Source organism: Octodon degus, unplaced genomic scaffold (genome assembly GCF_000260255.1).
Source record: "Octodon degus isolate 3935 unplaced genomic scaffold, OctDeg1.0 scaffold00005, whole genome shotgun sequence".
Classification (NCBI taxonomy): domain Eukaryota; kingdom Metazoa; phylum Chordata; class Mammalia; order Rodentia; family Octodontidae; genus Octodon; species Octodon degus.
This window is the reverse complement of record NW_004524581.1, coordinates 9446627-9466064: the sequence shown is the minus strand read 5'-3', so window position 1 is coordinate 9466064 and position 19438 is coordinate 9446627. Positions and strand designations below refer to the sequence as shown.

General features: G+C 55.3%; 1 protein-coding gene across 17 annotated transcripts in view; it reads right to left on the bottom strand.

The window, feature by feature from the left end:
* The window catches only part of Col13a1 (collagen type XIII alpha 1 chain), a 145431-nt gene that overhangs the window by 20974 nt on the left and 105019 nt on the right, over nt 1-19438 (bottom strand). For 12 of the 17 annotated variants that reach the window (XM_023723419.1, XM_023723417.1, XM_023723436.1 and 9 more), the window contains 13 exons: nt 16103-16147; nt 15253-15285; nt 11822-11875; nt 10930-11016; nt 9164-9217; nt 8008-8052; nt 7628-7696; nt 6561-6584; nt 5367-5429; nt 4400-4444; nt 3975-4118; nt 3332-3430; nt 2145-2189 (listed from right to left, as the gene is read on the bottom strand). In XM_023723419.1, coding sequence (XP_023579187.1) covers nt 2145-2189; nt 3332-3430; nt 3975-4118; nt 4400-4444; nt 5367-5429; nt 6561-6584; nt 7628-7696; nt 8008-8052; nt 9164-9217; nt 10930-11016; nt 11822-11875; nt 15253-15285; nt 16103-16147 — 807 coding nt within the window. The remainder of the gene's footprint in view (nt 1-2144; nt 2190-3331; nt 3431-3974; nt 4119-4399; nt 4445-5366; nt 5430-6560; nt 6585-7627; nt 7697-8007; nt 8053-9163; nt 9218-10929; nt 11017-11821; nt 11876-15252; nt 15286-16102; nt 16148-19438) is intronic. The other 5 variants (XM_023723468.1, XM_023723486.1, XM_023723488.1 and 2 more) reach the window with 2 other exon arrangements.

Here is a 19438-nt window from a genome sequence, read left to right as displayed (position 1 = left end):
TTTTTTTAATGTATTTGGTATTGGGTCTCACTACATAGCTTGGACTCATAGTGATCCTCCTGTTTTTAGCCTTCCCAGCACTGGGATTACAGGCATGTGCCACCACTCCTGGACTCAGTCACCGACTCAGCGCACCCAGGGGCAAGGCCGGTGTGGCATGTGGTACCGGGGATAGAACCATGGTCCCTCCACTTGCCTATGCAGGTGCTTAATCCACTGAGCTATATTGCTGGCCCGCCCTTCCTTCTTTCCTTCCTTTCCTTTCCTTTCCTTTCCTTTCCTTTCCTTTCCTTTCCTTTCCTTCTTTTCTTTCTTTCTTTCGATAGGGTCTTGCTGTATATCCTTCAGGCTATTCCCAGGCTGGCCTCAAACTTGCAGCAATCCTCCCGCCTCAGTCTGCTGAGTGCTGGGATTATAGGTATGCACAAATTGCCTGGCAATTTTTCCTTTTTTTTTTTTTTTATTTTTTTATTTTAGTGAAGGGTCTACAGGGTGTTTAGGGTCTCACTACTAGATTGGACTCATAGTCATCCACCTGTTCACAGACTCCCAAGAGCTGGGATTATAAGTGTACACCACCACTTCCAATCTCAACTGCCATCTCAGCATGCCCTGGGGGCAGGGCTGGCACGGCAGGCCTGGGGATCAAACCCCTGGCCCCTGTGCCTGTTTGCAGGCTCTTTAATCCGCTGAGCTCTTTGGCTGGCTCCCTATTTAATAGTTTTAAAACTAAAAAAAGAAGTTAGATCCATTAAAATATCTCATAAAAAGAGAACTGAAAAACAAAACACCCCAAAAGAATAAATCTCTAGGGCTAGTGAGATGGCTCAGTGGTCTAAAGCACCTACTTAGAACAAGCTTAGCAAAGCACAGGGACCGCTGTTCAATCCCCCAGCACCACATGCCAGCCAGCCCCGCCCCCTGGTGGGCTGAGCTGGCCACACACACACACACATAAATAAATAAAATTTAAAAAAAAGAATAAATCTCTGATTTACCTAGCTGAGAAATACTGCTGTTTTATCTTTTTCAACATTTTTAATGCATAAAATATGTTGAATATGTGTATATATTATATGCATCTGTGTATGTTAAAAATATACCTACTTATGATGATATATCGATATAATTTGGCATTTTTGCTTCTGAATTTAACATGAGACACATTTTCTCGGCTGTTGTGCGATGCTTCCCATAAGCTTCCTTCTGTACAGATGCTTGGGTCACTGAGGGGACCGACAGTGAGCACCTCCGTACCAAGGACCAGAGCAGCGCTTGGCACGAGGACGACTGGTAAGCGGGTGACTATTGTCACGCGCAGCAGCATGAGCAAGAGCTATTTAGTCCTTTCCCTCTTGTCGGGAATCTGAGCTGTCTCCAGTCTTTCCATTGGCCCTTCACTTCCGGGAGGACCATCTGTGTCTAACGCTCTGGGGCTCACGGGACCATCCGGAAGGGGCTCGGCATTCCCTGTGTAGGGCAGGGTCCGGTCTGTGTTGCTACATCAGATGGGGTGATGGGGGCCGGGGGACGGGATGGAGGTTGGGGGTCCCCTCCCTCCGCTCTAGGGTGTTCTGGACGGCCAGGCCTCCCCCCCACCTACTCTACAAATACACCTGCATCTCTCCATCTTCTGACCGCCTCACCTCCGCCCTGGCGCCTCTCATCCTGCCGTCATTTCCTGTTTCCTGCACTGCCACACTTGTCAAAGACTCTGCTTCTCCTTGGAAAGCCTTCGTTTGACACTTAGTGGCAAATTCCTACAAAGCTGTCAAGATCCCATCCAAATGAAGCATCTTCTGGGATGCTTGCCTGTCCCAGCAAGTGCTCATCCCCAGGGACTGGGGGCCACTGCTCTGTCCATTTTTCTATGTCTAGACTCTAGTGGCAGGCCAGAGACAGCACACATGCTCTGTAACCCTGCAGACCCCGGACAGCAAAACCCCGAGCATCAGCCTTGAGGCTCAGCACCAGCCAGGTAGTGTGCAGGAAGCTCAGACCTTCAGCTTCCAGCCTTTCCCAGGATCAGGCAGCTGGGGTTTGATCTTAGGGCAGAGATGTTGGGCATCCCAGAGAGACTGTCATTTCTGATGAGGCCCTTGCCAAATGACCATCTAGGACACAAAAGAGCAGGTGTGACCTACCTCTGCTCCCGGGTTACCCTTTTCCCCGGCTTCTCCTTTTTCTCCCTGCAGACATAAAACACCAGGGTGTGAGTCCTGGGGACCTGGCACAGTCCCACCCTGCACAACTGTGGCAAACTCGCCTGGCTTCTACCCTCAGCATGGAGGCTGTAGACAGACAGGTGCTGTGACCCTGACTCCAAGGACCTCAGGTCTAGCCTTGAGAGGGGCAGGTGCTCTGTACAGTCCCTGTGGTGCCAGAGCCTGGGGTGGAGCTGTGACTCATTTCTAAATCACGGGATAGGGCATGTGGCAAAGCTGATGGCTGTCACTTCTGTGAGTGTGTTACAAGTTGTCACATCCATATCATAGGAGCAAAAACATACAATGTGCATTAAGATTATGTTGCAAGTATGTCGCATATGCATGGCTCTATCTTGCTGTCTAGTATGTCAGGGTACTGGATAGACTACCCTTCTGGCCTTGGCCCCCAGGAAATACACTGAACCACTTCCATGGGGAGCGCCAGGTGGCTGGGAACTGCAAGTGACCGCTAGGAGCCAAGGGACTTTCCTACTATGGCAAGGATCTGGATTCTGTGACAGCCAGGGAGCTGACAAGAGAACTCCCAGCTCCAGATGAAGACTCAGCTGACTGGCACCTTGCCTGCAGCCTTGTGCGACCCAGGCAGGGGTCCCAGCTGGGCACACCAGGACCCCTGACCTCCAATAAAGGTGCTGTTTGAAGCAGCTAAATTTGTGGAGACTTGGTGCAGCAGTAGAAGATGAATATGGCTCCAAAGTCCAGAGCCTCAGCGGGGTCATGGAGCCGGCTGATGCGGAAGCACCTACCTCATGCCTGGGAGTGTGCCCTCCATCTCAGAGCTGCCCACCGTGGAAGGGGAGTCACCTGCCTGTCCTGGCACCAGGTCAGAGGTGAGGCTCGATGGCCCCTACGGCTTTTCCCACTTCCAAGAGCACAGCATTCTGGGATTAGGTCAGGTCATTGTGTGCATGCAGAGGAAGCTGGAACCCAGTTTGCATTCAAATGGAGCAGCTGCTTATCTGGAGGCCCCCAGGCTAGGCAGCAAGCTCAGGGTATGCAGCTGTGTCATGCCATGCCTGCCTGGCCCTGTGAGAAGCACCCTTGCTCCTGCACCTTTATCTGCAGCTGCCTGCTGACCCCTGCTGCCGGCCCTCTCGCCTTACTGTAAATCCTGGGAGCCCGATGGGGCCAGGCAATCCTGTTGCTCCGGGCTTCCCCTGGTCACCTGGTTCTCCTTTCTCCCCAGTTGGGCCGTCTAGACCCTATAGATCAACAAAGACCTCGGTTAGAGAAGCTCAAGGTCATGTGCCAAGCACCTGTGACTCTACGGCATGCATGTACACCTGCTTTCCTCATGGCTAGGGTGCTCGACGGTGCCTGCTTCATAGATGGAAACCATGAAAAGCTCCCAGGCCAAGGTAGCAGCCCGCTGGACCCCGCCAAGGCTCCTTTTACATACATGCACCCTCTCCTGGGGCCAGCATTTCTGCATGCCTTCCATGCCCTTGGCCATCTCTTTTCCCAGTGGCCCATGAGGTAGGTATACAAGGAAGGCATTATTATACCTATTTTAGGGATGAGGAAAGAGGCTCTGCAAGACTTAGTGACTTTCCCAAGGGTATAACAGGTGAGGACATAATAGGACTCTGGTCTCCTGAGCCAAGAAACTCCACAACCATGTGAACACTCCCCACTGTCCTAAGTCCTGGCCGTAGGCTCCACCCCAGGCAGCAGCTGGCATCATGCAGAGCCAACATCGGGCATGAAGGTGGCACACGGACATGGCCCAGCAGTCCTGCCACTCACCGGTGAGCCTGCTTGTCCGGGCTCCCCTTTCTGTCCAGGGCTCCCTGGGTAGCCAACCTCGCCTTTCATTCCTGGAGGCCCATTCTTTCCTGGGGGCCCTTGGGGACCAGGGGGTCCTATGTCTCCTGGTTTTCCACGAGGTCCCTTTGGAAAATATCAATAGCACTTCTTAGGCATATTCATGGAGAAAAGAGGAGAGAAAGGGAAAGACCAGAAATGACAGGGATGTCCCAAGCACAGGCTCTATTGGGGCTGAACACCCCTGGGCTCTTGGTGCTTTGACTGGAGGAGGAAAAGAGAGCCCATTTTAGGCTGGCCCTGCAGCCTCTCCACCCCCTTATCCTGGTCCCCCAAGTCTCACACCCAGTCTGTTCCTGGGCCCTTCAGTCTCCAGAGCAAGCCTGTCTGGAGATGGCTCTTCTTACCTTTTCCCCATCGTGTCCTGGAGGGCCCGGTAGTCCAATCTCCCCCTGTAGCCAGAACAACTCAGGGTGACTCTCAGAGCAGAGGCAGTGATACTGTCACCTACTCTACTCAGCACTTCCTGGCTACATGAAACCTCCTCTGCACTTCCCCACACAGCATGAGATTTTACTCCTGCCCACAGTCCTGAGCACTAGGCACTTGCACCATCTCAGCTTCACAGCCCAGGGCCCAGAGCCCCACTGTGCAGGCCCAGTGCGAGAGTCTGGCGCCAGGATTGGAGTCTGGCATCCTGGCTCTGTGGTCCGCATTTCAGCCACCACCTTGAGCAAGCAGTATCTGTGAGCCCTGAGCACCCCAGGGCTCTGCCTCTTCCTCCCACCAGCCCGAGCCCCTTCCTTAGGTCTGTGAGGCCTTGCAATACTTGTTAGTATCCCGGGAGAGCAGGGTCAGGGAGGGTGAGTTCTGTCTGATGGCTCAGGGAGGCCTTGAGTTGAGCTTGAAAGAGGAGAAGTCTGGAAGGTAGGGAACAGGGGAGGGGACTTGAAGGGCAAAGGGTCTCCTGAACAGAGGGCAAATGGGGGGGACAGAGGGGTGACATTTCTGTGAAAAAAACCACCAGGATGAGTTGGCATAAGGACCAAGGGAATGCTATGGTTGGAGTGTGTGGGATTCATGCCACCCTGCTCTGGGGCATCTTGGTGCTCCAGTGAGTCTTGGGGTTCATCGCCAGGCTCTAGAACCCCAGAAAGTGAATCAGAAGACTCAGATGGACCGCAAGGGAAGAGGTGTGGCCCTGGTGGGGTGGAGTAAGGGGGCTATGATGGATGGCAGAGTCCACATGCTTTGTGGCAGGAACTGCAGGCCAGAGTGTGGCAGGGTGGGAAGGCCGAGGGGTGGCTCTGGCGTCTTGTGCTCAGGGATGCTGTGTCCCCACACTTATTTGCCCCTGGCCAAGGCCAGTGTTACCTTCTGGCCTGGACTCCCTGGAGCTCCGGGTGGGCCGGTTTGCCCGGGAAGACCAGGAGGCCCCTAGGAAAGAAAGGAGAGGAGACACATGGAAGAATTTTCCAAGCAGGAGGGTGGCTGTCGCTGGAGGGCTCTGTGCAGAGGCTGGTTGAGAGGGAGGCTGGCTGACAGCTGTTTTCAATTATTTCCTCAGTACTAGGAACATGTGACTTTGCAAAGGAAATGACAAGGGGAACCTCAGAAGAGGGACAGAGAGGCACCGAGTGTGTTTGGGTTGAAGAGGGTGGGCTGGAGCCACGACCCACAGCCTTCCCTCTCTGTCCTTCCAAAAGTGTGACAAGAAATCCACAGAGACAGAAAACAGGTCTGTGGTGGCCTGAGGTCAGGAGAGTGTGGGGTCGATTCCCTGGGCTTTATGAAAGAGCTGCCTGAAGATACATGGCGTCTGCATTCGGGAACACGTCAAAGTCTATACTTACGTTGGGGACATTTTACTGCGAGCTGTACCCAAGGCTGGTTTTAAAAGAAAGAAAGTTTCCAGGAAAATTTTTATGTCCGATAGTTATTTCAAATGATATATTTTAATGTCCCTCAACTGTAGCCCATTGATTTCAGAATTATCCAGTTGGTATCAATCAAGGTTTGGGATAGGATATAAGTGGCATCTGATTCTGAGTTTGTGTGCATGCACACAGCTGTGAAAACAAATACCAGGTTACTTGAAATTCCTGTTGTCTGAGGACCTCAGGGTCTCGCCTTCCCTCTCTCCTTAGAAGTTAAACTACGAGTGGTTGCTTCAGCTCTGGATACTTTCTGAGAGCCAGCTGTTGATGGCCATGGTTGCAACTCCCAGCATGGAATTTGCTAATTTTCCAAGTACACACAGTGAGACTGATTTCTGGGAAAGGGGGACATGTGGAAGGCTGCTGCTGATTTTATAGAAAAGACAAACGTCAGAACATCCTCCTGGATGCTGCTGCTTCCTCCACACAGCTGTGAGCAGAGCCCCAGTGACACAGTTACACTGTCACCCGGGAGGGCTGGGGGCTCCAGGCCCAGCCCCCGTCCTGTCCCAGGCCAGCTCACCTTGGCCCAGCTCTGCTAAGAAGCCTGATGTGTGCTTTCTGGAGATGAAAACTCACGTGCTGCCCTCCCCGTGCCCACCCAGGGAGGCCAGAGCGGAGGAAGACTCACCATCAAGGCCAGGGTCCGGATTTCCTGAAAATAACACCATGCAATTAGTGGAAGAGCAGGTCGAGCCCTCTGCAAGGTCCCGCCCTCTGCAAGGTCCCTTGTGCCCAGCCACAGTCCCGTGATGAGTGCGGCTGGAGGGAAGCCCTCTCTGTGGGCCCCGTGCCTCCCAGCCCTATGCCACCCATGCCTTGCCCAGAGGTTTGTAGCCACTGGGCAGGTCCCATTGGGTTGTAGGTCCAGTGCTGCTCCTGGCGGTGACAGACAAGCACTACGGTGGACAGCAGGCTCTCTTCTCCCTTTAGCAAAGGAGGCAAGCTCTTCTCCCCCTAATCCCCTGCTGGGCCCCTCATTCTTTTCTTTTCTCTTCTCCCAGAACCAAGACTTCCCATACCTGCCTTCAAAAGACACCGCAGAGCAAAGCACAGTGCCACTCGCAAAAGCAGGTTAGCAGGGTGATTGTTGGCACCTCATAAATGAACCCCCCCACACAAATGTATTCCTGTGGAGGAAGAGCTCTCAATCTGGGGTGACTTTGTCTCCTATGGGACCCTTGGTCATGTCTGACTTCTGGTGACTAACCGTGGGTGGAACATTCCTGAGAGCTAGTCATAGATGTTGCTAAATGCCCTCCAGCACTCAGTCATCAAACCTGAGCATCACAGGGGCTAAGGTCAGGACATTGTGCTTTGAAAAGTAGGGCTCACATGAACATGAAATTGGGTAAATCTGACACTAAAGAGAGATAGACTCCAAGAAGGCTGATTCCCCCAGGTGTGAAGAGTCATGTGTCCTGCAGAGCAGGAACACAGCTCTGGATGGACAACTTCTTACAGGGTGTCAGGATGCTGCCTTCAGGGCCCCGAATTACCCAGGGCCAGCTGAGCCTGCACATGCAGTCCACACGATGCCAAATAACAGGGAACATTTGCTTGGATGCTGCAGAGCATTAGGGAGAGAAGGCAGGGGGGAAGCTCTTCCTGGAAGCTGTGCCCAATGGCCTATGGATGGTCAGGACCAAGGTCTTCTAGAACCTTCAGATCTCCTCCTCTGGGCTGGAGGCCACTCACCTGGAGAGCTTCATTGATGTTTCCATTGTAATCCACCATTTCTCCTTTCCCGGGTTCTCCCTTGGAGCCCTAGAAGACAGATGAGATCTCAACCAGGGACTGACCCGGAGGAACCACATGGCAGCACGTGCCTGCACTCAGGGCGATCTGGAGTGGCCACAGGGGACTGATGAGGCAGTCCACTCACAGAGGGTGTGCAGGGATGCGGAACAGAAGGGCAGCCCCTGTTTCTACAGGCAGGCCTAGAGAAGCCCACATTCAACAATGGTGCCAGGCAGACCTCCCACTTGGGGCCAGCACGTTCTTCCCTCCCCACCCTCAAGACCCCAGGGTCCAGCTGTTTTGCACTGTGACTCCAGATGCAGGGGAGATGCCTTTACCTTGGGGCCAGCTGGTCCCTGTTCTCCAGCTGCTCCAGGCTGCCCCTGTTGCATGACAAAAGGAATGGAAAGTGTTGAGAAAGCTGGGTGCTGGGGAATCTGATGTGGGCTACGTGTGCCGTCCCTGGACGGGGCAGCAGGTTCATCTTACCATAGGCCACCAGGATGTAGGCACCTCTGAATGCTAAAGGGCAGGTTTTGCCCTTTCAGGAATGTCCCTGAAGCTCTGCCCACCCCTCTCATCCTCCCACTCAGCACTTGATGATGTCCTTCCTGTCCATCTTAGTTATTTGCAGCTCCCCCTGTCCCCCTGGCTGCCTCTCCCAGGTCCCATTGATCAGCGACTTCCTTAGGAACAGTAGCCCTGCCCTGTTTCTTTTGTTTTCCATTCTGCACAGTGGCCAAGGCTCAGGTACTTTTTGCCCATTGCCTGGGTACCAAATGGTGGCACTCCAAGAGCCCATCTGGTCTTTTAGGGGGTCACTCCGCTTGGAAAGAACCAAACTGCTGGATGAATTGTGGGGCTCGAAGAAGTTAGGAGACAGGGGTAGGGACATCGACTCCCATGTGGACTGGGGCTGGGGGTTGTTTGATCTGGAAGGAGCAGGGCAGAGCGATGGGGAGTAGATGTCAACTGTGAAAAAGAAACCACGGGCCTCATTTTCCTAAGATAATGTTAATTAATATTAAGGGAAAAAATCAAGATAGAAAGTGAAGCTACAGGAAGGCGAGCCTTTGGTCTACTTCAAGTGCTATGACTCGCTCTCCAGGCAGCCAGTTGGATGTTGAGGAGCCATTGGACTCCCAGGAGCTGCCCACTACCTACGCTCACCCATGCTGGAGGGACGCAAGCCTTTCACAGGAAGTAGCTGGAGAGCTGGGTGAGTCCTCACTAGACCTGTGGCTCTGGGAACTGCTGGAAGCTGGGGCTTGGTGTCACTTGCCAACCTAAGTGTCCCACTCTGGGCTGCCTTCCATACAAGTGCTATTCCCATGGATGGTGCTGAGCCTTAAGCCAACTGGGAGAAGGAAACAAAGGTCACGGTCCATTTGCTTTGGGTGCTGGCGTCCAGCCCTAGCATCTGGTCTAGAGACAGCTGGTTTCTCTCAGCAGACCCTCACCTGCAGCTCATGGATGTGTGGAGGGGGCTCTTACCTTGTCTCCTTGCCGTCCTGGGGGGCCAGCGTGGCCATCAATACCTGCTTCTCCCTGGAAAGATGACAGATGGAATGAGGGGTTGAAGAGGGTCCTGCTGTTCCTGCTCTGGGTTTGCCTTTGGCCTCTCCTTCCCCACTGGCTTCCACCAACTCTCACCCAGCTGCCTTGGATCTTTTGACTGGCCTGGCCTGACTGCACCTCCTTTGGAGGCTTTCCTGCCTACTCTCTTCCTCCTGTGTGTTCTGGGCCACTCACAGGTGTCTAGATGCCCTGCCAAGGCCCTCGCAGTTCTTGGTTGGTACACATGGGACCAGTCACAGTCCACGACTGAACCCGAACACTTGGGAAGGCACAATTCATCAGGTCCTGTCTGAGTGACAGAGGTGGGTATGTGACTGCCTTGAGCCTCAGAGGAGGGGACTCCAGGAACTCTAGGGCAGCAGGTAGAGAGAGGTGGCCAGGAGGAGGCTTGGTCCAATACTTTACTTACTAGACATTTGTCTGGATCTGGAAAGTGGACCAGAATTGGGGGACGTGGCCTTCTAGCTTCCCCTTCCCTGTGTCCCAGGATGCAAGACAATACTGGCAAGCTCCCAACTCCCAGTTGAGATCCAAGCCATGGGGGGCCCTATACCCTGGCTGTTAGTTTGTGTAGCTGTCTCCTGAAGCCTCCTGCAGTCATTGGGGCGGCTTCTAGAGCTTGTGATTAATTCAGGATCCAATGTGGGAATTATGGGTGTGAGTGCGACCCCCGCCCTACGGTGGGTAATCCGAATACAATACAAGGGAGGGGAGAGGCCTGATAGCCCCCTTAGCCGCTGCCTGTCCCTTTGCTCTTTGCTGTTTTCTGCCACCATGAACAGCTGCTCTCTGCCATGTGCCTCTCTGCCTTGGAGCCAGCTAAGTATGGACTGAAACCTCCACTAAATAAGCCTTTCCTTCATTAACTTCAGGTGTTGAGTATTTTGTCCCACCAATGAGAGAAAAGCAACTGAGACACTGACTCAGTGTGACAGTGCTGGGGCCAGGTGGCAGAGCTGCGTTTGGTGAAAATGCTGCTCAGGCTGGAAGATCTGCTCCAGCCACAGGCAGGGTGGCAGGTGGACATGACCAGAGGTCCTGCCTGCCACTTCACTGCCTGCCTGTGCCTGGAGGAGCCCGTGACTCCCTTCGCGTTACACTGTGCGTTGTGGGTTTGTTTCTCCTAGTAGATTGTCAACAAGGTGAGGGCAGGTTCTCTGCAGCCCCGCTGTTCACATGGAGCTCCCGATGCTCGTTGGCAGGGCGAGCAAGTGTACTACTGCCTCAAATCACGCCGAGTAATTCCTGTCCTCCTGTGAGCTGGGAGACCTCCTTCACTCCCCGTGCACTGCAGGCATGAGGTTTGGGAAAACCAAATTTCACCTCTGCAGCTTCCCAGCAGCGAGAGGAAAGAACCATCAGTGCTGCCCCGTGGCTGCCCCCGCCCCTAGCCCCAGGTGTGCCAGTGCCAGGTGAGTCACACTGACTGTGGCAGGTGGGGGCTTTCTGCTTACGCCAAGGCCCTGTGGCCAGCAGGCCTGACTGAGTTCTATCTTAGTATGGCTTTTGGAAGCTTGGCCACCTGCTCTGAAGCAGGCGTGTGCCCTGAGTAACCTTTCCTGAATCCACTGGGGAAAACCCACACCTGGAGCAGGAGAAGGACAGAGAAGTCGAGGTGTCCAGGACACAGGATCCACGGGCTGAAGACAGCCCCTTCAGCACAGACTCCAGGACAGACTCACCTTTGGCCCCGGGGGCCCAGGGAGCCCTGGGGGGCCTGGCTCCCCCCTGCCTCCTCCGATGGAGTTGCCGGCGTCACCCTTCTCTCCCTGAGGTGAAAGGCATAGTCAGGGCCAGGCTGTGGCAGCTGCTGGTGTGCTCCACACCTTGCCTGCTGCCTTCCCCAGTTCAGAGGAGCAGACAGGCTGGGTACCCAAGGGACACTAAAGGCCAGGGGGCTCCTGACAGATGTCTTCAGGCCCCACCTAGCCTGTCCTGGCTGGGGGATTGAGGGGAGGATGACACTGGTGACTTTGGGGAGGGACAGAGAATGAAAATGAGGGATCTGCCCATCAGCCCTGGGGCTCCAGTGGCGTTTCTCAAAGTGTGTTCCATGGAACACTCCCCAGAGGCTTGGGGATGTTTGAGATTTGAAGAAAGGGGGTGGTGGTTGACGAGTGTTGTTCAGAAGAACTGCAGAGTGACACAGAGCTTGGTCAGCTGCCTCACTGCAGCATGCTCAGAACCTCCCCAGGCTGGGGAGCCGAGTGACTTTCCAAGGGGCCTATCTTATGCAACTCTCCCCAGGTGTATGTGACCTCATCTTTTTACAGTGGCTTCATTTACATGAAGTACCTTTCAGGGCTTGTGACCCTGTACAGGTTTTCAGAGGATTTGTAAAGAAATTCATCCAGGTTATAGCTACCAGGCTTTTTGAATTAGGGCATGTATTGGCCAAGCAGGCCCATCCCTGTCCCTCCCCCTAAACCAGTCTGGCTGTAGTCCAGTCACCCTTTCTGCCCGCCTCAGGGAGAGGGACACCTCCAAGGCTGGGCCCTGAGGGAATGTTTGTGGGAAGGGCATGGGGGCCTTAGAGAGAGCCAGCATTCCACCTGAGAGCTCTCTCCTACCTACCTTCTGTCCCAGGAGGCCAGGGACTCCAGGGGAGCCGGCAGCCCCTTTCTCACCCTGTGGGGAGATGTAACAGCAGAGGTTAGGGGCTGTTCCTCCAGGATGTCTCTGCTTTCCCCCTCCGCCTACCTGCTCCTCCACTTCCTCCTAGACCCCACCCCAGACTCTGGGGTCAGTGCACCTGGTGACAGCCTGGACCACTGCTCCCCACAGGACATTTCCCACATCACACAGGACAGTGGAGTAATGCAGGCCACAGATCACCAGCAAGGCCAGCAATGGTCAGACTTTTCTGGGGTCCCCCAGGGAGGAGGCTGTCAGATAGCCAATACTTGGGGGAGCTCTTCCTTCCTTGGAAACTTTCCCATGCCCTCACGGTCCAGCTCAGAGGCCCCCCAGCTTTTCTGCTCACCTCCTCCTGCCTATGGGGAAGATCATTTCCTAGAACCTTGCCTTTGAGGGATACTTTGGGGAGTTTATTTCCTGTTATGGCCTGAATCATTTCCCTCGAATTTAAATGCTGACGTCCCGCCCCCTGGCTCCTCAGGAGAGTGGGTCACTGCAGGTGTCACTAGTTAAAGTAAGGTCCTCCTAGACTGGACAGGGTGGCCTCTGCAATGTGATGGTTCCTTGTAACAGGTGGAGTTGGACACACAGGGTGAGTGTCATATGAGGACAGAGGGGACGTGGGGCACTTCTGCAAGCCAAGGATACCAGACATCGCCCAAACCACTGGTGAATAGGAACAGTAGGAGCAGACGCTCCAGGCTGCACTCGGGAGCAGCCTGCTTGGGCCACAGGTGGGTTTGAACCTCTGGCCTTTAGAACCATGGGCAAACATTCTACTGCAATCTTTGGCGTGGCAACTCAGTTCCTTCCTCAGCTTTGTCCACTACTGAAGAATGCGCTGCTTTTTCCTAGGCGTGACTCACAGAGTGTTTTTGTGACAATCCGAATCCCATTTTCATATCACAGATGAAGCCTGCCAGGCCCTGGGAGGGTGTGCTCCTGGGGCAGCCCTCCCTCCCCCCACTGTCAGGGGCCCCAGGTCTGCTGAGCTTCCCTTTGCCATCGGAGAGCCTGCATGAGTTGTTCAGGCATCACGACCACCGCCCCAGCCTGGGCCTGCGTGGCACCATTCTCCTCCTGTAGCTCTGAGCTGGAGTCTGGGGTCAGGTGCCAGCAGGGCCGTGTTCTAGTGATGCCCTCCGCTGGACTGCAGATGGCTGTGTGGTCACTGTGTCCTCAACAGGAAAGATCTCGCTTCCTCTTCTTCCAGGGCCCCAGTAATTGGCTTAGGGGCTCAGCCTCAGGGCTTCAGCCACCTTCATTACCTCCTGAAACCCTACCGTCATGCAGTTGCCTTGAAGTTTAGGGCCTCAGCATATGCATTTGGTGGGATATAACCCAGGCCATGTCCACGACCACTATCAGGAGAGTCCGAGTGTCCCCCAGGGGGTACTCAGTGAGGGTCCGCATAGGAAGAGCCTGTTCCTAGGGCGCTGAGGAACAGAGGTTCCCAGAGGCAATAACTTGAAGTGGAGCCTCATTGAACTTGGCAGCTGGAGCCCTAAAAGATGGCATGGGAAGTCTCCCTGCGTCAGCCCCCTGCCACATGCCCCAAGCTGTGTGGGAAAAGGGCCTGCAGGCAGCCAAAAGGGTTTGAGGTGAGCGGCCAGGCCCCTGGGATGGGAGGTGAGTGGACACCAAGGAGACCCTCTCTGCCCCTTCCTGCCTGGGCCACTTCTGAGCCGAACCTCAGCCTGAGCGTCCCCCCAAAACAGGCCACTATATAGGGAACGGCTGCAGGTCCTGGTTGCAGGGACTGGCACTGGCAGGCATGCAGGAGGCAGTTTCCCTGAAGGGGCGGCAGCATGCTCTGAGCACACATTCTTCAGCTGTGCTGGCTCAACTCGCCATTCTGCTCCTGGCATGCACACACTCATGGCAGAGGTGTGGAAGGGGGAAGGGGACCCTTGTGTGCACACTGCCCTACCCTCTGCCCCCTCTCTCCCTGCAAACCTCCCCCTGACTTCCCTCCCCCCCCCGACTTACTCCCCCACTGCCCTACCCTCCTTCCCTACTCCCACTTCCATACCCCCACTTCCCTGTCCCCCCCTACCCTATCCCCAGCTGCCCTACCCCCACTACCCTACCCCCTTTCCTACTGTAAGAGGAGAAAGTCACTGATAAGACCATAGGGTAGTGGTGAGGTGGGTGGGCAGAGATCAGGGACCAGAGATCTCAGAACACTGCGCTCTTCAGCTCCTCCTCTTAAACAAAGGGTACGCTGGGCAGAAAGGTTTTGCTAAGATGGACTAAGATGCTGTCTTTTTAAGGGCTTCCCAATGAGTGGTTCACATCTTAAAGGCTCTGAGAAGGCCTGCAACCAAAAGACCTGAGTAATCTTGTTACTCCATGTAATTCCATGTTTCCCAAACTTAATTGGCCATGGAAATACGTCTTCATATTACATCTCTTATTGTTTGGACAAGGATGAAAGAGAGCTCTGTAGGTACAGGGGACAAGGGGGCAGCAGTAACTGCCCACCACAGTTGAGGGGCTGCAGGCCAGGATTTGGGAAAGAGGAGGACACTGGCAACATGCTCCTGACAACTGAGTAGTGTGACCCAGCCCAGGGAGTCTTAGGCGACCAAGAACAAAGCACAGGTGCCCCTCAGCCTGCACGCCCTCCCCCGTGGACGTGTGCTGTGTAGCCCAGAGCATCCCCTTTGCATCCATACTTTGGCTCCTGGAATCCCTGGCTCACCCTATGTGGACAAACGAGCCCAGAAAAGAAATATGTAAGAGAAAAAGCAGGAACAAGCGAGCACAGGAGCCCTGTGTGTGGGCAGGGGTTTTGGTGAAACCTCCAGCCAGCCTGGCTTTCCTCTGCCAGGTGGAGGCCTCCTGGGCTGCTGTCCTCCTTTAGGTGATGCTTGTGGCAGGTGGAACCCATGTGGGGGAACCCAGGAGGGAGGACAGGGAAGGAGCTTCTGGCTTGGACGTGGAGCCCCCACAAGTGGACCTAGTGCAGAGATCAATGCTGAGCATTTGCTTTTCTAGGGTGCCCCACCTGCCGGCCAGGTGAATGAGTGTTGGGGTGGGGGTGCAGGGGACGACCCCCCTGCTGGCCCTCTTGCACTGTGGAAGCACGTGGTTGCTGAGTTCTGGAGCACATGGGAAGTGCTGACTTCTGGGTGCCTGCTGGCAGGCCAGAGAAGCCTCTAGCCAGGCGGGTTACTCTTTGCCCCTTGCTTGAGAGGCTTAATTAAACATCTGTGTCTGGGATGTGCATCTGGCACATAAATGCGTTCTACTCCTGTGTCTTCCGTTTGGTCCAGCAGCCTGACCACTAGGCCCCTGCGGCCCCTACTCTGACCTGGGACATTGCCCACCCTGCCCTGACGGGAGGGGTCACAACCTCTACTGACCTTCATTCCAGCCACGGCGGTCCCAGGAGCCCCCTGGCAGAGAAAGAAAAAGGCATGAAGGCTTTTTGCAGTTATGGGCAGCATGGAGAAGGTGGCCAGTCTCCTCGTGGTGTGATAGGAGGACTGTCGCTGGCTTGTGGGAGTGAGGAGAGCCCAGTGCTAAGTGTGGCGCCCTGGGAGAGCATCCCAGAGCAAGGCAGGGGGCAGCCCGGTGCTGGGGTTTCTGGGTTGTACTGGGAGGCATACTGGGGTGGCACTGCCACGGGTTGGTAGTTAGGTTAGAGGGTGGTGGAGGGGGCAACAGAAGAGGAGGGAGCGATGGGAGGGGGGTGGGCAGTCGAATGGAAGAGTGAGAATGGCGAGCCACACTAGATGAGGGGGCTGGCCCTGCCAAGTGCAGTCAGCCCAAGAGTGTGTAGGGTACCACGTGTCTCTAACCTCTGCCTCTAGGGGCTGCAGGGGCTGGGAGTGAACCCATTTCCATGTTGGCACAACTCACTTCCACCTACTGGAAGTGAGTTGTTGCCCAAAGCATCCCTCAGCAAATTTGAAGGTGACTTTCTTGATTCCCTACTCCCCATGCAGTCTCAGGACTGCAGCTGGTGCTGTTACCTGAGAAAGATTTTATGACTCAGAGACCCCAGGAGGAGGCCCGGCTCAGTCAGGAAGGTGCTGGGGAGATGGAGGCCAAGCAAACTTGGGGCCGGGGGAGAGGAAGGTACACCCCATCCTTCCAGCAAGGCACAAACAGGAGGGGTCCCAAGGAGAAGCTGGGACTCCAGGGTTCCTCAGAGCTCAGCAGAGGGGCTGGCTGTGGGGGTGTGACCCAGGTTACGTGAGGGGCAGGTACCTTGGCTCCACTCTTGCCCGGCATCCCTGGCATGCCCCGCTCTCCCTGCAGGAGGAACGACAGAAGCTGTGAGAACAGGCTGGACTGGGTTATGGCCTGCTTGTCTGGCTGCTGCATGGCTGTGCAGTTCCTGTCAGCTCTGAGGACCTTGCTGTGGCCACAGCCATGTGGGCTGAACCCCTTAGTCACATGACACCAAATCACAGATTCAGAGCAGGGAGGGCCCTCAGAGACAGGCCACCCAATGCAGTCCATATCCGTCAGGGAAAGTGACATACTCAAGACCCACTGCCGCTCAGTGGCCAGCTGGGCCTGGATCCCTTGTGGCTGCTGGACCCCCGCACCCCTGGCCAGGGCCTGTCTGGTGCTTCATGACCTTTCTTTTCTGCACCAGGTATTCTAGGATGGTACCTGCTGACTGACAAGTGCTCCCCTTTCTCATCATCCTGGGCCTAGCTCTCCTAAGGCCTGTGGACCCGGGCCCTCATGTGGTTCTGTTTCTACACCTCTTCCTGGCCCTGCCCATCCCGAGGCACCAGGCCAGCTGTGGCCTCTCTGAGATGTCGCGGGCTTCGCTCTGCATCTCAGCTCTGCTTCTCACTACCTCCGAGCTCCTTATCTCCTGGCGGCAGCTCTGTATCGATGGGATGGGGTGGGGCTGGGAAGATGGACACGCCACAGAGAGAGGACTGGCAGTGAAAATGGGCCTCGGGTAGGTGGCAGATTTTAACCAGCCACATCAGGGGAGGAAGGAGACAGAGCCTGTCTCCAGGTGCTGCGCCCCGCAGCAAACCCCAGGTGGAAGCTGTAGCCAGGGCCCACGGTGCTGTCCAGCAAAAGTGACTGCTGCCAGCTTGTTGCAGCTTTTTTGTGTGAAGGCTACAGATGGGCTTCCCAGAGCCTTGCCAGGCCTGTTCTTAGGAAGCTGCCCTACGAAGCCTAAGTGCTGGACCTGTGGGTCAGGCTGGCATGCACAGGCTCTGGGGCGCAGGCACACCTGTTCCCACCTGTTTAGCTGTCTACTCCCTCTTCTCTGCTACCTTACAGGACTTCCTGATCCTCCTTCCTGCTGGTCCAGACTAGAACGACTTCTGCTGTCTTCCTTGGTGACATTTCCTGGGCCAGCACCCAGGCACGCTTCTAACACATGGGCTGGGTGGCACGCCCACCCTGTCGGGCACTGACCTTAGGCCCATGGCCAGGTTTCTGGGCACACTATTCTGACACCCAGCCCTTCCTCACCTGCTCACCTCCCACTCTGGGTTCTGGCTGTTATCTGTGTCCCTAATCACACACTGCTGTGCTCCACACCTTTCTGCATTTCCTCAGCACAAGCCCCAGGTGCTGTCTGGGTTCTGGTCAAATGTTGCCCCTCTGTGAAGCCCTCTGCACCCCCAGGACGCACTGCTGGCTACGCAGCACCTCAGGGACCAGTTTGCACTTACGACCTGCACACACAGATGGATATCTGCCTGGCAACTCAACTTCATCCTGTTTTGTTTTGTTTGGTACTGGGGATTGAACTCAGGATCTCGTACTTGCCAGGCAGGTGCTTATGCTGCTAAGCTATATCCCAGGCTTCATCCTGTTTTAAACTCTGCAGGACAGAATTTTCTGCCCCAAATGCCATCCTTTTTTTTGCCCCTGATAGTGTTGCCTCAGCCACAGGTAGGAAAGTGACCTGGGGAGTGACCACAGCAGTCAAACTGGTGCTGCAAAACCTGGTCCATTCATTAAGTTTCCTCTTGCACAAAAAGTAGAGAAAAGCGCAACCGTGCTGCAGTGCCCTGCATGTGATGCTGGCCTTCCGAGCTCCCTGTCCGGCTCCAGGGGTCCTTCTAATGTGGAGCGGAGGCTCCACCTGTCTCTCTACTAAGCTGCAGCTCCGGTGAGGCCAGGGATGAGTGCAGGGCTGTGCAGAGCAAGGCTTTGTACACAGCTTTGGCCTCTTCTCATGTCCAGGCACTCATGTGTGGTGGGCACACCGGCATCAGATGATCTGATGTCCCATCCACTTCCATCTGCTAGTCGCTGCAGGCTGCTGTCTCTCTGCTGGGTCCCCAGGTCTGCATCAGTAGCACGAAGGCAGTTCAGCCTGGGGCACTAGGAACACCAGGAAGTGGGGGGCTCCTGCATGTGCAGGGTTACCCTGTGGCCAGCAGAGGGCGCAACAGGACCTCCTCTGAAGCCGGCCATTCCCACCTCAGCTGTCCCAGTCTCTGGAGCGCCAGCTTCCCTTTGGAGGACCACGTCTTCTGCTAACATTCTGACAGACTCCACTGGGCTCACTCAGCCAGGAGGTCCCAGAGGTCTGGGGTGTGGTGAAGGTCAGCTTGGAAATCCCCCACTGTTGGGAGCCCTCTCAATTGTCCCTCTTCCGTGCCTTCTCCTCAGTTTCCCTCTGAGAGTCCTCCTTTTTCCATGACCCTTGGGCCATCTGTGTGTTCACTCTCCCTGTCTGGGTCCAGCCTCCTGGCAGCACAATGAGATTGGAGCAGATGCCTGCTGCCCACCTCCACCCAGCCAGCCTTTGCACCCCGGCAGCCTGGAGGGCAGTGCTCAGGCTCCGGTAGCTTCTTGGGGGAGGGACTCAGAGCTCTGGCTGAAATATAGGTCCGGGAGAAGCTGTGCCTCCCGGGGTGCAGCCCTGCTCATTAGGGTGGTGACCTCTGCCCCTGCCTTCCCCTCGAGGTCAAGTCTCTCCATTCTGCACAGGGACGGGCTCCCTTGATCCCACCTCAGGGCAGGAAGCGCTAGTGCCCCGCTGACCTCCTAGCTGCTCCTGCAGCTCATCCTGCTCTCATTAGCCCCAGTGGGCTGCCCAATCCTGGTCATGGAGCTGGGGGTCTGGGCTTCTAGACCAGGAAACACTGCTTCCTGGATCACGGTAAGGGCAGACAGGGTCTGTCCTCCTTCAGGAGCCAGGATGCTATGACAGGGACACATCTGCAGGGGACAGGCTGTGGCTGAAGGACAGTGACTGCATTGTGCATGGGCAGCTCCTCGGGGTTGTCAGCACCTCCTGTTCTAACTCTTATGATATAAGCACTCAGTTCAGATCTCACCCCAATCTTACGAGGCCTGGCTCTGTCAGTCTATCCATGCCCTCGGGTTCCCCTTTCTGTCTACCTTGCCTTCCTTTATCTTCTTAGAGGGGAAGCTCAGCCACCAATCTGGGTTATTTTAAGGGTGTGGAAATCGGTTCTCTGAGCTTACAAAAGGTCTTGGCCTATTTGCCCTCATATGGTGGCAGGGGCAGCTGCTACCCCTTTGGGAGGCTGTTTTTTTAAACCTGGTACCAACCAAGGGAACTGATATCTGGAGGGGTGGATTGTA